This window comes from Patagioenas fasciata, chromosome 2 (genome assembly GCF_037038585.1).
Source record: "Patagioenas fasciata isolate bPatFas1 chromosome 2, bPatFas1.hap1, whole genome shotgun sequence".
NCBI lineage: Eukaryota > Metazoa > Chordata > Aves > Columbiformes > Columbidae > Patagioenas > Patagioenas fasciata.
The window spans coordinates 140,336,458-140,352,069 of record NC_092521.1 but is presented as its reverse complement, the minus strand read 5'-3'; the positions used below and the strand labels follow the sequence as shown (position 1 = coordinate 140,352,069).

General features: G+C 36.4%; 1 protein-coding gene across 1 annotated transcript in view; it reads right to left on the bottom strand.

Moving 5' to 3' along the window:
* The window catches only part of THSD7A (thrombospondin type 1 domain containing 7A), a 281,443-nt gene that overhangs the window by 52,268 nt on the left and 213,563 nt on the right, over positions 1 to 15,612 (bottom strand). The window contains exons 10-13 of the mRNA XM_065832371.2: positions 14,449 to 14,683; positions 11,342 to 11,457; positions 8,693 to 8,825; positions 7,160 to 7,263 (exon numbers count right to left, since the gene is read on the bottom strand). Coding sequence (XP_065688443.1) covers positions 7,160 to 7,263; positions 8,693 to 8,825; positions 11,342 to 11,457; positions 14,449 to 14,683 — 588 coding nt within the window. The remainder of the gene's footprint in view (positions 1 to 7,159; positions 7,264 to 8,692; positions 8,826 to 11,341; positions 11,458 to 14,448; positions 14,684 to 15,612) is intronic.

Below are 15,612 nucleotides of genomic sequence, written 5' to 3'. Positions count from 1 at the left end.
TTTTTTCTACCTCATGGAGTGTCTCTAAAGCCAATATTAATTCCCTTGGTTATTAAACATTATTCTGTGGGCAGATATACACTCTGTCATAAATTTTTTCTGACTCATATTAGTGCATCTAACTTATATCAAGCAGACCCAGGTGAGAAGCTCCCCTGAGGATTAACACTTTTTTTTTTTTTTTTCCTCCAGATTAACTGTCAGTTGTACCGTAGCAATCAAAGCAGGAAAACTCATTCTTGAGACCTAAATATTTCATCTTAATAACAACACAAATTAGAGGACAACTTGGCATACTAAATCAGTTCCTGAATCTTAATTTTCACAGTGCCTGTCCATAACTATTCATGTTACTTCTAGTTGACAAGAGCTGGATGATTCACTCCATATTGCCTTTTCCTAATGTTATTCTACAGATTCAAGTATCAATTTGAAAGGTTTATACTCTTTGTGACTGTTGAAGATTGGTATTTTTCAGTTACTTAAAGCAGGGATTTTGACAACTGTATACATTCCATTAATACATTATTTTGGCCAGGTAAATGTTTTACTTGACATCTGAAATGCTCTTACTGTTAGTGGAGTTACTTCTTCCACTCACAACCTAATTTGGGCAAACACAGTCCCTGTCTCTCTGATCAAACCCGTGGTTCTCTAATCATATTCTGTAAAAGTCACTGAGATTGATGATTAACTCACTATCCAGAGAACTGTCTTTAACTACTATAATGCCATGCAGTGCCAGACTAATTATTTTGCCTGTAAACCATGCTATATTTATCACAGACATAAGCAGAAAGTGGAAAGAGCGTGCTGCTTCTATTACTGAATGAAGCCCAAGTAATTGTTAAGTAATTGCTAAAACAGGAGTATGGCTAACAGAAAAATCAAATTTAACATGGAAACTATTCACTTACTAAATTGTTTTGTATTTAACAATTATTATCTCCCAGAAGAAAGCTGGGAAATAAGTAGCAGTCTAAATTTTCCAGACAAGGGACTTAGATGTAATCAAAACTTAATCTGATAGCATTGTTTACACCAAGCCACATGGGACTACAGGTTAATAAATTTGTTGTTGGCATAACAAAACACTAAGACTGTATTTTAACAAGTCTTGTTATGTGTGGGTTTATATAAAAACCTTGCCAGTGTTACCATCATCAGTATACTTCACTAAGATTTCACTGAGATTAGAGATTCTGTGACTCCTACACCTAAAAATTAAGATATTTTATTAACAAATGTCATCTATGTCCTTTGTTTTATAACACAATTACGATACCATTTTTTCAATTACTAAGTATTTTTAAGAAAAAAAAAATCTATTTCATTTCTAGAAAGGCAGTAATTACTTCAGCACACTCTGTTTTCTTATCCCTATGATCAATGCTGCCTAGGCTATTATTTCATCTATGTAGATTTCTTTTACTCTGGGACATGGCAGACTAGACACTACACGATGAAATGCTTCTATCATGAAGTATCTTAAACTGGAGCACATGACAATAATATTGTGAAAACACAAGCCTGAATATTATTTACACACCGAAGAGAAAAACAATGTGTTTCTGCCAAATAAAGTTGTTTGGAGATTAAGGGTTTTGTCAATAAAAAAATTAATTTCTCATGTACATACTGCTCTTGAGCACAGTTGTGCAAATCCTTATTTCAGTACAAAACCTGAAGTTGCTGGTTGTCCTTTGCAGTGACTGAAATAGGAACCAGGCAATAGGGCACTCTCATCAGTTAAGTCTTCATTACATCAAAATAGTAGTTTATAGCTCCATAAAGGAGCAGCACTACTTCATGACTTTGTCTACTTTCTCTTCCATAAGGGCATAAAACCCCCACAAAACCAATTCCCCCCACACCCATAAGCAATGCCCAGAGAGTGAGGTTGCTGTCCCTGCTTAGCCACAAGCAAGAGGAAAGGGCTTTTGGCCACCTGTTCTGCCTCCTTGCGTCACCATGACTTGACCAAGCCTGCACGGCCCCCTCGTGTGCTCATGGCCATCCTGGGAAGCTTCCTCTGGTTACCCTGCTCCACTGTCTTTCAAATAACTCTACATACACCCTGGGAATGAAGAATAGCGAGAGCTTAGAATCAGCTCTTTATTAATCGCTAATTCCCAGTGACATCGAGTACAGCTATTCAGATATTTTCCCTGACAGTTAGGTTACTTAAGCTTCTGCTTAAATTTTACAAATAACCTTCCTCTTGCTATTACAGAAAATGCTGACAGATTTCACAATTTTCATCCCCTTCCGATTACAAAACTCTGAGGAAGATTTTTGGTGCCAAGGACTGAAGATGTTATCAAGACATCTGGTCAATTTACTCTTGTTAACTGAGAAGCAGTTTATGAAAATAAACACAATATGAATGCTGTTGCAGCAAAATATGGTTTTTCTCTACATTTCCTGTTCCTGATGGATAGAATCAAATGGAAGTTTCAAAATCCTTGCTGATGCATCCATAAAATCCTTTCTTGGGGGTTTTGAACAAGAGATAGTTTGAAGTCTTAAGTTACTGCAATTCTGTAATACAGTCCTGCCCTGTTTATCCACTGGTAAAAGGCAGTGATATGACTACAAATTTTCATTCATAATTGAAATTCAATACAATTGTCATGACTATCTGCCTTCTTCAAAAGATGATCATGACTACAACAATGAATGTGCTGCTCAGGTATTAAATGCTGTTACTATGCTGAGATTTAGATATAAGTATCGATCCATCATATGCATTAATAATTACAAACTTTGTTCTTTAAAAAATTCTAAAAAACCACCTGTTCCTGAAAAAATAAAAAAAAAAAAAACACCAAAGCCTTCTATTCTCTTTCTTCTGCATTGACCCAAGTTCTAATTTTGTAATGTTCATTTAAACTGACATGATTTGTAACAAAACCTTAATTATACAAGACAGCTAGAAACAGAGCTGTCTTCAACAATGAATCACAATTCTAAACTTTATGATTCACCCACATATCTCTTCCACCAAGGAAGACCAATGTGATAAAAAAGATAAAGAATGGAAATGTAAATAATAAAGCTGTGATATAAAGCAAAGCATGCATATGCTTTAGTTACTCATAGACACAAATTAGACATCTAACCAGTTGATTTTAATGATCACTAACTTCTAGGTTTTCCTTAATATTTAATTATCTTTCCAACTAATATATGAACAGTGCAGACTATTTTGTTGAAAATAAACCACTAATGAATGCATAGTCAGATGTGCCTTTTCCCTGGTGTACATTCCTATTCTTCCTTAACACATTTGCTGATATATTACGTGTTACAGTGTGTGTAGGCAATCAGGTCAGAAAGAGAACAAACTGATAGCATTGGCAACATTCTCTTGCACTGAAAAAGAGGAACTGAGAATGGTTCTCACACACAAGAATGTAATGACTTGCTTTACTGAATATCAACAGAAAATGAAAGAACAATCCACAAGAAACGAAAGGGTTGAGATTACTTCTATAAGATTATCGTTTCACTTTGTCATCAAAAGTAAATTACCACAAACAGATGAATGAATGTGTTTTCTGCATTCATGAGCATAAAAAATTTGAGATAACTCCTCAATTGAAAAAGAAATCCTGCCATGTCTACATTTTCTATAGTATAGTAAACATTTTTACAGATATCACCAACAGTTAAATAATCTGTTCAAAATATCTCTATTCCAGTATCACATTATAAATGCAGTATCAGAATGCTGTACCACATGGATTTCATATTTCACTGTTTAGTGTTTCCTGATTTTGCGGTGGTTAATAGGACTTGCACAGTAGCAGCTCAGTCTTTTCTGTATCTACATCACAAAATAATCTTTAAATGTTTTATAGTACAGAACTTTTAACAATATATTATCATGCAAAGTTTTCCATAGCCTGTAGAAACTTTATTTACAAGCCAAGTGTGCTAGAGGGAGCCATGAATTAGCAGGGAGAGGGGACAAGTTGTCTTCCAGAGTTCGCCTTCAGAAACCACTGAAGTCTCTCTAATACAGTGCAGGGCAGAGCTCAGTCAGCCAGACACCTGCTTTCAGGTCAGCTCCCCTTCAGTGAGCACCTTGCATGATATCAACTCTTGTGCAGGGGACCAAACAAAATAATGTGCACCGCTGAAAACTCATATGTGGCTATTTTCATGGCAGAATTTGAAATCTCAGAGGGGGAAGGGTAATTTGCTAATGACCTGTGTAGGAGAGAAGGTATATAAAACAAATAAAACACACTATCCATGTTCAAAATGCAGTTTTCTGAGGTGTGACGTAAATAAAACTTCAACCAATAGCCTCTAGAATCAAAGAGGCATGTTTACCAAAGTGAAAGTTACTTTTGTGCAAAAATTAAACTATTACTTTCAAGTAATATTCATTGTAAAGGTGTTCAAGAAAACAGAAAATATTGTACTTTTCTTAATCTAAAGCAAAGCTGTACTAGTTAATTTAGCTCCTACAGAATATCAGTTTACATCACTGAACACAAAAGTAAAGATACATTCAAAACATTGTCAGATATCAAAACACCGAGACATATACCTGTGTTTGAAACTTACATTTTATGTTAACTTACATAGTTTACAACAATGGGAAAAATACTGGGCCAAAAAAGTCCCTGTGTTAATGCCCGTAACTTTCACCACTGCAACAGGCTAGACAATATTTAGATTCATATTTATATACTTGGACTGAGGCATAAATAGTCTTTGGTGATCCAACTTAGCTTTCTCTGTGAGTTCTACAATAAAATTCACACATTGGATAGACTTAGGAAAATGCAAGAGTAAACAAAAATCTCCCCTTTCTAACACCTGATCTCAGAAACACAGAATTCTACAAAAACAACCCACTTTCTTCAGGCTTAGCTGCTCCCAGGGTTCCTAATTAATGATTGCTCATCCTACCACTTGACCACATTACACTAGAGAGCTACTTCCATTATATCCGCTTGTATGAACAAGACTACTGCTTGAATACATTGTTCTTTTCAAAATCCAACTCTGCGTAGTACAATAGGGAAATTCTGCCAATCTGTTTTATCAGATTTGAAAACTGTGTGCCCAGTAACTCCAAAATAATGTATTACTCTGCATGTGTGTGTACCACACAACTGAAATTACAGTTTAAGAAAAGGAAAGTCTCAAGATGCACAAGAATAACAATTTGCATGCAGCACAGTTAGCTATCTTTCTTTATTAACTGACTTTGAGGCTAAGTCAAGAGATTTAGGTACTACCATGCAAGTACAGAAGACATTTTGTACTATCTGGGCTCCTACTGTCAAATACAGAAATCTTATTTTTTTTTATACTGTGTAATCTGAATGTATCCTCCAGAGGTGCTAGAAATAAACTGCATTAGTGACAGACCTTCAAAGAATTACCACAGTCAGAAGTATTTTGTACTAGCAGGTAATACCTTCAGGTTTAATTTTGTGGTAAGCCCTAAATTGATCTCCTGTAACACTTTCTAAGTAAGCAGTAGTACTTACAAGCTTAAGATGTACTCTTTGACTTTCTGAAGTATACTATAACCTCCTCTAATACTGCAAGGAAGGTTAATGACGAAAACATTTCACTTTTGCAGTTAGCAGTGTCCTTGCTCAGGAATTCCTCAGTCTGCTGAGCCAATATTGTTTTAATGGATAGGAGTGTGCAGTCAGAAAAGGCAAAAGAGAAAAACATTCCTGGAATTCAGGGTTGACTAGTAGTTCAAAGCAATTCCATTACTGTAACATAATAAGTAGGAACTGCAATTATTTTCATACTGAGTTTATTTAATGCACCTATAAACCATCTCCTGACTGCACTTAACAGAGTCACACATACAGAGTTCTGTTAAATCCACAAAATGCTCTATGAAGACAGGTGGCAGTAAAGCTGGAAAGGGATGCTAAAATTACTTGTTATCAAATAGAAATAGCAGAAAAATGTCTGAATCACTGGGTTCGAAGGGTCAGTGGTTTTGAAGTCCAACCAGCAGCTGATTAAGAGTGCTGCACCTCAGTGGTTAATTCCAGAGCCAATTCTGTTTAGCATCTTTAACAATCTGTACAGAAAGCATCCTCAGCAGGTTTGAAGATGACACCAGTTTGAGAAGAGCAGTCAATATCTACCTAGAGGGTAGGGCTGCCATTCAAAGGACCTTGACATCCTGGGGAAATGGGCTGGCACTGAACTTTAACAGTGTAAATGTAAAGTCCTGCCTCTCTTATGCTACCTAATTCAAGGGTATAGAGAAGTAGGAGCCAGACTCTTCTCAGAGATGCATAATGAAAGGATAAGAGGCCACAGACACAAATTGCAGCAAGGGAAATTTCACCTTAGATATTAGGAAAAAAAATGCAGTGCTGGACTGGACAAGTTGTGAAGTAAACTTTCAGAGAAGCTATAGGATCTCTACCCTGGGAGATACTCCAAACATGTCAAGACATGGCCCTGAGCAGCCTGCTGTAGTCTGGGTGGAATCTAACTTTGAAACTGGCCCTTCTTTGGGTAGGAAAATGGACCGAGGGACCTCCAGACCATCCTTCCGACTCAAAATTATTATGTGGTTCTCTGATCCTAAATTTTCGAACAAACACTTACAGGGAGCAAAAGTCTTATATTCAGTCTAAGGGATATACCCATAAACACGTCTTCACATCCTCACCACGTGAAAAATGTGACAGTTTCACAGGAGAATTTACACAATTTTTTTTTTTTTTTAAGCATGTAAAGTCACCCATTCCTTTTGGGTTTGTTTGTTTTGGTGGGGTTTTTTTTGTTTGTTTTTGTTTTGGTTTTGTATGGTTGGTTGTTTAATTTTCCTTCTTTTTCCATAATTTCCACAAACCCCTCTGCAAATTTGTTTCAGGTAATGATGGTGAAATAAGCTAAACAAACAATACCACAAAATTAGTCACTGATGTGGTTTCTGTACTTCAAAAATAAACTAATACTGATATTTTATGAATAAAATATGTGCCAAATACCAGTTAAGATGCACTCTACCATACTAGCATTTGGTATTTTCCTTTCCTGATGGACATACAGATAGATAAAATGTTAGGTTATCATGAGAAAAAATTCGGGCATTTCTCACACCATTGCAGTAGTAGATGTCTGAATAATAAATGACAGAGACAAAAGGTCTAACCTCTTGCTTGTAGCCCAGGTCCACAAGTCTCATGTGCTCCTGGACTGTCTTGGCGCACATACCATGGCACTAGCTGGCACCTGCGCCACTTGTGGGTCTTCCACCTGAAATGAGGGGGAAAAGAATAAACTTCAAACAATCCATCTAAACTTGTGGCAATCAAAGTTGAAGTAGCATAAGCGCTAGACAGTATTAGAAGCCACCATAAGCTATTGGTTATTATTACTAACTGGTCACAGCCAATTCACCACAAATAGTAACAATACTGTAAACTTTTCCCTCTTTCCTATTTACTTTTTTGCTCCTTTTAGGATTAGGTCATTAAAAACACAGGGAAGGAAGGAGGCAGAGGAGGGAAGAGAAAGCAAACCATATATATTTTCAAGGATTTTAAAGTGCAAAGGCACGTTAACACTCCCTAACAAATACACAGGGAATGGAAACCATAATCTGAGGATTATACATTAATACAAAGCATTAACACATACAAGGTGTGAGAAAGAAATTTTTTAAAAAGAATGACATACAAAATAATAAAAAGATGTGACTTGAATACCCATTTAACAGAAGAACTCATTTGCTATGGATTTATATCTGAGCATGCTCAGAGTACTTTACCAGTCAACAAAATGACATGATAAAATTTGAAAAGCAGATTTAGCAAGTGACACTAACATCTCATAGAAATTGACCCATTAAACAAGGATGAATTTTAAAAACTATCACACTGTAATAAACTTCCTCTCTTTTTCACTTTCTCTTCCTTCCTTTCCTCTTTCCACCTGCCTCAGTGAAGCAAATATGTGTTGAAGTTTCCCAAATATACTCCACAGATAAAGCTCCAGGGTTGATTTCTGGTTCTCACAGTATTGGGGTGTCTCGAAGCAGTAAGTACTGTCACATACAGGTGTTAGTGCATTCCTTTCCCTTCTCCTTTTTTCCAGGTCTTTTCTGCCCCTTCCTTAGGCATACCTTGCAGTATAACAACAAATGAAGCAGTTCTGCCTTGCTCAAAGCGCAAATAAGTTACAGACAAAGATGAGGTCAGATGAGGAAAGTCAGGATTTTTTTTTGTTTTCTCAAATTTCAAATGATATGATTACAAGGGTAAAGTTTTCACAACAAACGAATACATTTGCTAAGCTTCATCTTCCGAATACTATCCGAAAAGGAGAAATCAGAAGGAAAAAGGGACACGAGCCATAGTGGGTTTAAATGATTGTGAAGGTGCCTCAGTCGCAGCATGTGCACAATTCAGAAAGATGCTAAAGTAAATATAGAGAAGATATTTTTAGTATTAGTTTGTGCCATGAAATTTAAGTCACCCAATCTACCACTTCCTAGCAATGTTTCTTCTTAAGTTCAACATATCATAATGCACTAGCTCAGGTAAAATTTGATACTGAAGACACTAAACAGATGAAGAGTGGCTAGTATTTTAAAAGATAAAACTGTGACTCTGGTATTGACTAGAAAAAGTTATTCAGCTATATTTTGCTCAAGTCTAAGCTGTCTATGGTTAATTTAGACCACCTGTAGCTATAGCAGATGGGAGAAGCTTCACATTCCTTTTCCTCAAACAAAGAGTCTGGGCACTCACGACCACCGTTGGCAGGGAGCTGGATGATGACTCGGTGACGGGACTGCTTCGTTACTGTGACACCCCCTGCAAAGAGTAGAAGAGCTTGTTTCTCCTACTGCTACACAGGGATGACAGTAATGAGGGTAAAAATAAGATTTAGTGTAACAGATATTTAAGTCAATTGCTATAATAGTGACATACTATTTTGTCCATAAGCGGAAAATAAGGCCTAATAGAAAAAAACCACAATCTCAGCAAAGACCAAGAAGTAGAACTAAACAGAAAGAAGCAGTAGCAATACTGTACAAATGAATATACAGCTGAAGTGAACACACAATTCAAGTGAACAACAATTAAACCACCTCAGTTTGCTGCTATGCTTTATGGTTTCAATGTGTAAATTTGCCCTAATCATTTGCATGCAAAACCAGAAATAGAAATCAATGGAAATAAGTTACTATACTTTACAATTTTTCCATTCAGTAAATACCTCAATAAGAAAATCTGCTTGCCTTTTGCTTATCTCCACAGACAGGAATATAACAAATTTAATTTACAGTCTTGGTTCTCTCTAGGCTGGGTTTTAATTCTGCTCCCTATACCCCCATTTTCCACCTGGGACACACATTACCCTATCTAGATACAAAACAAATATTCCAAAAGAGCACACTTTACATTTAAATGTGAAATTTTATTTCCCACTCTGGAATTAATTTACAGTTTACACTTTTTAATCATTATAGTTATTCATTATTAATGATAAAGGGTAAATAGTTCCTGTAGGAATTTTGACTCCATTCATCTTGAGATACCAGTTCTTCAGGCAGAAAATTAAGAGAAAACTCACAAATTTATATTAATTCTGTAGCAATACCTAATACACAAATATTGTTAGGTTAAAATCTTGGATTGTTTGTTTGTTTTTTTTTTTCTTTCCAGAGAGCTTTAGCACAGACATTTGGCTGACTGATGGGTTATTACAGCAGCTGCGGCTTGTCTGAACACAGAAGCATGCTGGACCACGGCCAAACAATTGTAATTAGGAACAAGCGGTTGGAGAATCCCGGCGGTGACTCTTCACCACCTGGCTGCTTTTCAACACAGAGGAAACCCTCCACTCCTGAGTCAATCAGCTTCAGGAGATGCCAGGAGCTGGCACAAGGGGCAAGACAGACGTGCAGCTCAGCAGAGCTGCTGACCAGCTTGTTCACACAGGCAGGTAAAGCCCATGATATAAAGATTGCTTGTGTAGTATAAAAAGTTTGACTCACTGAACAGACAAAAGGCCTATATTGGTTCACAAATATATTGCTTTTTAAGAACATACATGTTAGTTTGTAGTCAATATTCGTGAAGATATGTTCATTGCATCAAGACCTTTCTTAAAAAACACAGAAATAAGAACAGAAGAGGGTGGCACTTTTGTCCAAGAAGACAGCAAAAGTATTTCAGAAAGAACCACTAATATTGCTGTAAAATAACACAGTATTTAATAATTAATCACTATTTCATAGATTCAGATTCAATGGTTTTACTTCAATGTTCTTTTTCAATGGTTATAAATTTAATCTTCATAACCCTTTTTTTTATTTGTTAGAATGAACTAAGCACTAATAGGAATTACTGCAAAATGACTTCATGCTTGTGTCCTTCAGAAAGCATAATTTGCCATGACATTCAAAGTGCATTTATTTGATGTAACAATATCTTACATTCTGATAATATGGTAACTGTGAGTAATCACTGTGTCCCACATGGGGATTAGCACCGTGTGGAACCTGTTACAGACTCTGTCTGTAACAGTACATATTATAAAAATACCTCCTGTTAGGCTTTAAAGAGAAAAAGACATAAGGCAGAAAAATGTGGGCAATATTAAGCCAGTCATCACTTTATATATGCTTTTTATATGTAATAAAAATTCAAGGGAGACCTGCACTGTTTTTAAGACCTTTGCCAAGTGTATTAAAATGGTATTGCAATGTATGTTTAAGTGAGGCCATTAAGATCAACATAAAGTCTGCTGATTTTTATTACCTTCCCTTCAATCTTCCTTAAAGGAGAAGAAAACAGCCAAAATTATACACAAATGCATATCTATCTATCATCCATCTATCTATCTATCTATCTATCTATCTATCTATCTATCTATCTATCTATCTGCTGATACAGAGCCTCAGGTTTTCTGATGAGTAAGCAGCATCTGTATTTTCAAATACCAAATCTGACCATTTTATAACCCGACCATTCAAATACAGCTTCTATTATTGTACAAGTATCTATTCTGGTCTTACACTACAAGTTATGTGTCTGCTCTGTGACTAGTTATCTCTTTATCAGTGGGAGATGCAAACGGGAGTTCATAACATAGAAGGCGGCAAAATGGGGAAAAAACAAAACAAACAGATGCTTATAGAAAATGTATAGAAATAACTCTTTTATTCAACAAAAACACTGTTTCATCTTCGCAGGTGCTCTACCAGCTATTACATGTCCTCTGTCAGAAAGAGATTTGTATAAGTATTTTACCAAAAGTGACTGCTAGCCTAAGACATTTTTTTCTTACAAGCTGTCTACTAGCACACAATAGATAAAATCACCTTCTTGACAGGAAGAAGGACACAACGTCCAGTCACTGAATGGAGTCACAATACAATCCTTCCTACAGGGAAGCAGACAAGGCCTCACAGTTTCTGGCCGGAGGCTCTCAGGGCATCTAAAAAAAAAAAAAAAAAAAGAAAAAGAAGAATTATCAAATCAACAATCATTCTGCAGTGAAGTGGTGAATCATGAGCGATACTGAATGCCTGCAGGCACATGAGGGGAGTGCTAGTTGCCCAGAATTTACCAGGATGGAGCTCAGAAATAAAAACTCTTAGAATTTAAATATAGCTGGTGGAAGCAAGCCAAAACCAGTGCATTCTACACAGGGGATCTAACAAAGAAAACAAAACCAAAACCAAACACAAAAAATCATAATTCCTCACTTCCACACTTTGCCTTTTCAGTGTTATTTTCAAGCTGCCAAATGATTATGAAGTCATCTAGTTTAGTTTAGCAAAAGAAATTTTTAGCTCTTCACATATTTACCAGAAACAAACTCTGGAAGGAGGTGTATTTAAATTAAATGACATCACTAACCTGGGAAAAAATAGGTATAAGCTGGCCATGATTATGACAGAAACCAGATAAGGGTTTGAAAGTGCCAGATCAATGAGACTATGAAAGACTATCAGAAAGGACAGAAAACCTGGTTTGTTTTAAGGAAGAGGCTTGATCAGCATACAAAAGGGCTGATGGGTCTGCCACATATGGGACTCATTAAGCCAACATATTCTTCCCCCTTTGTGTGCTCCTATTATTTCATCAAGGACAAACAACTCTCTATGCTACAATACTTGTTTTCAGATTGATACAATAACTCTTGCAGAATTACTGCAAATCTTTAAAATAATTTCAAAATTACTGTTGCCCTAAAAGTGCACAGAAAGTGAACTGTCAGAGGATTACATAAAGAGGTAAGAAAAATATCACGTCTACATTTTAGAGCTTTTGGCTCATTGCTGAAAAATGTTACTATGACTAGCTTTTTGTCTTGTGGCTGCTGGGCAACTTGGACCAGAGAAATGAGAGACATGTTTTTATTTGGATTGGATCAGCTGGAGAAGCTTGGCTTGCATAAGGCATTTTTCTTGCCAGGCTGAAGGGAGCGCAGGCAAATCTAACAATGAACTATGAAGAAAACGTGGTCTCCATGGTCAGTGGGGAGGAGAAGCCTGTGTCAGTGTGGGAGAAGAAGCAGAGGGGAAGGACAAGTTGAGTAGCAGCTTTACAGGAAGGTGTTCTTCACTAATAACTCTTGCAAGTTCTTTATTTTCACCTCTGCATTTTCCTGCCAATTCACATAAACTTCTATGAGTATGACCCACTACTGTGAGCCAGCATCAACTTCTTGGCGCCCTCTTATAATGACATGTCCACCCTTTCTCTTTTCTCCCCTAAAATAGCAGTGTGAAAGACTATGAAATATTATAGCTATAGCAAGATAAATCTCCATCGCCTCTCCATAAGATCTCCACATTTTTAAGGCAAGTTGTGCCTTATTTCTGTGTGGTTAATAAAATCAGATTATGTATGCATGGATGTATCATATCTGGTCATATACACTTTAAAAAGACATCTGCCACAAATCATATACATTGACTACACTTTCAGAAATTTTTTCTAATGTTAGAATCCAAAATGCTTCTGAAAAGTATTGAACACTGGATTACTAATAGCTTTTTCCTTAAAGAACAACAAAAATTATAAACATACAAAAAGGTTGAATTATACACATTCACTGTTTCACTGACAACTTCATCTTTTAGGAGCACTGAACACTACAATTTCTCTTCAGATCCTTGGGCAAAGCAATTAGTTCAATTAGAGCACCATTTCTATCTTTTATATTGTTTGTATTTAGTATATGTGGCTTGAAGTGAAGTATTGATTTTTTTGCAGTCCTTACTGAAGGTCAGAGGAGATACAAGCTGAAGTCTGTAACCTGTGAGGTAGATAAGGCCAATAATATTGATTGTATCATACCACAGTAATCCTTTTCATTAAGGGGATTTTAAAACAAGGTTCCTATTTAAATTTTGATGTTAAATGTCTGGTTCTTATAAAATGATACAGGGATTTTAAAGCGACAATTTGAAGGATCAACCAAAACTTCTAATTTTACAGGATTCATTTATGACACAATAAAACAGACCTTCTTCCAAAAATTTAAGGTCAAATCAAAGAGAAAGACATTAACAACAGATTTAATAAGGAAGATAAATCATTAGATGCTTTTTAAAAATATAAAATGAGTACCAAATAAAAGATATAATGGTCTAATGACTGAATAGGAAAGCAACTTAATGCAGATACACAACAATTTAGATTACTGAATGTGCTGGCATTATTCCCCATATTTCCATTTAAAGTAAATTAGGAATGAATCTACTGCTGAATAAAGCAACAAATGACAGGCACCATGCAAATATTTAGTTCAAGAATAGCTTCCTCATGAACTTTCTAAATGACCTCTGCTATCAGCTCTTCCAGCTTCAAATCTGTCCTCAGCGGGTTACATATACAAACTGCAAATCTGCATGAAGATCTATCAAATGTACTTACATTAAACTGAAAAATGAAACCATTGGGCCAAAGGGATGTCTTAGAAAAATAAGTATATGGGGAAAATACCTCACAAAGGTTGTCAAACTAATGTTCAAACTAATGGCTTGTCAGAGCTGTAATATACTTGACCTCCTCAGTCTGCTTCTGAGAAGATGGACTTATATGGGCTGTACTGTATTTAGACCCAAACCAGTGTTTTCACAGGGAACCGCACAATCCATATAGTGTACTGCCTGATTGAATGTACCACCAGGACCTTGGAAATGGTGCTGCACTGCACACCACAAAAATACCTCAAGACTTTTATGTCAACTCAACCTGATGATGAAAATATCACCCATAAAAACCAATAGCAAGAAAGGTACTTTATTGTCCTTCTGTAGCTTCAGGTTTGTACTTTTAAAAGATTAATTGTTCTCTCATAAGAACACAAAGATGGGGGTCTTTTTGTCTTTGCATGCAGTCATCTGCGATATAAATACAGAGCATTAAGATCCAAAGATAACTACAGCATGAAGATATTTTTAATGATCCTTACTTTTTTGGGCCCACTTGTCCCACGTTGACTCTCACACAGATGACCTTTCTTGTCTGCATCCCCACAGAACAGGTGGCCTCCCCATTCCAGCTGGCAGAGGAGTTGAAAGCAGAGACAGACGTATCCTCTATGCACTGTCCCCATGGGCCAGTCTGCCAATGATACACAGTGCAAGAGTGTTCGTTACAGCTGCGCGTTTCCTGCAGGGCACTACTATTTGGGCACTGCATTCCTCCTGGAATAATAAAACAGGGAAAAAGTTCATGCAGTGGAAGGGAATAGAGTGTTCTATTAAAAGAAACAAACAAAAAAACCCAAGCAAACAATAACCACTGTGCAATGTTAGTAGCTATATATTATCACTTGGATTAAAGAAATGTTCCTTTTTCCTCCTCCTCATATGCCCAATATGGATTTGACATAGTTCAGTCAACAAACTACACAAAACAGAATGTACATGGACAGTAAATGTAAATATGTAATATGTAAGAATGCCAAAATAACCATAACTGCTATAACACAATGATGTGTTTGCAGTAATCTACAGCATTTTTATTTTGGGGTTCTCTAAAAGAGACTGCATAAGGAGGTCACATAAGGAGGTATGAAGGCTCTAGGCAGGAGAAATGGTTAAATACTCTAGTTACGCATGTGTAGAGATCACTGCTCTGTCTAATTCACTAAGCAATTTAAAAGATTTTTGGAGCTCTTGTCGTAGTTCCCAGTGGCTATTTATTCATTTTACATAATTACTAAAGAGGGTGGCACAGCTGGCAATTTCAGGTCCAGATTGAGATTACAAAGTCTGTTGCAGGTAAAGATTAAAATGTGTTCATGTGCCAGTAATTGTGAAGAAAAGTTCAGATAATGCTATCTTTGTTGTGTCCGATTTCAGATGGTATGTTCAATTTCTTATATTGAAGTACTTCAAAGCTAATCTAGCCTCCAAGACCTCCATGAGTAATGAAGAACTCTTTCCTACCAGGCTTGATCAGAGGCTACTAGATGTCTGGCCCTGTGAGTAGACAGCATCTCTGATAGATGTCTGGTGTTACTAGACACACAGAATTTAGGTTTAAGAATTAATTTAAACATTCATGGCCTACGCAGGAACAATAGGACTCCTATCTCCAGATGAAAGAACACCAGGGGAAATCTAAATAA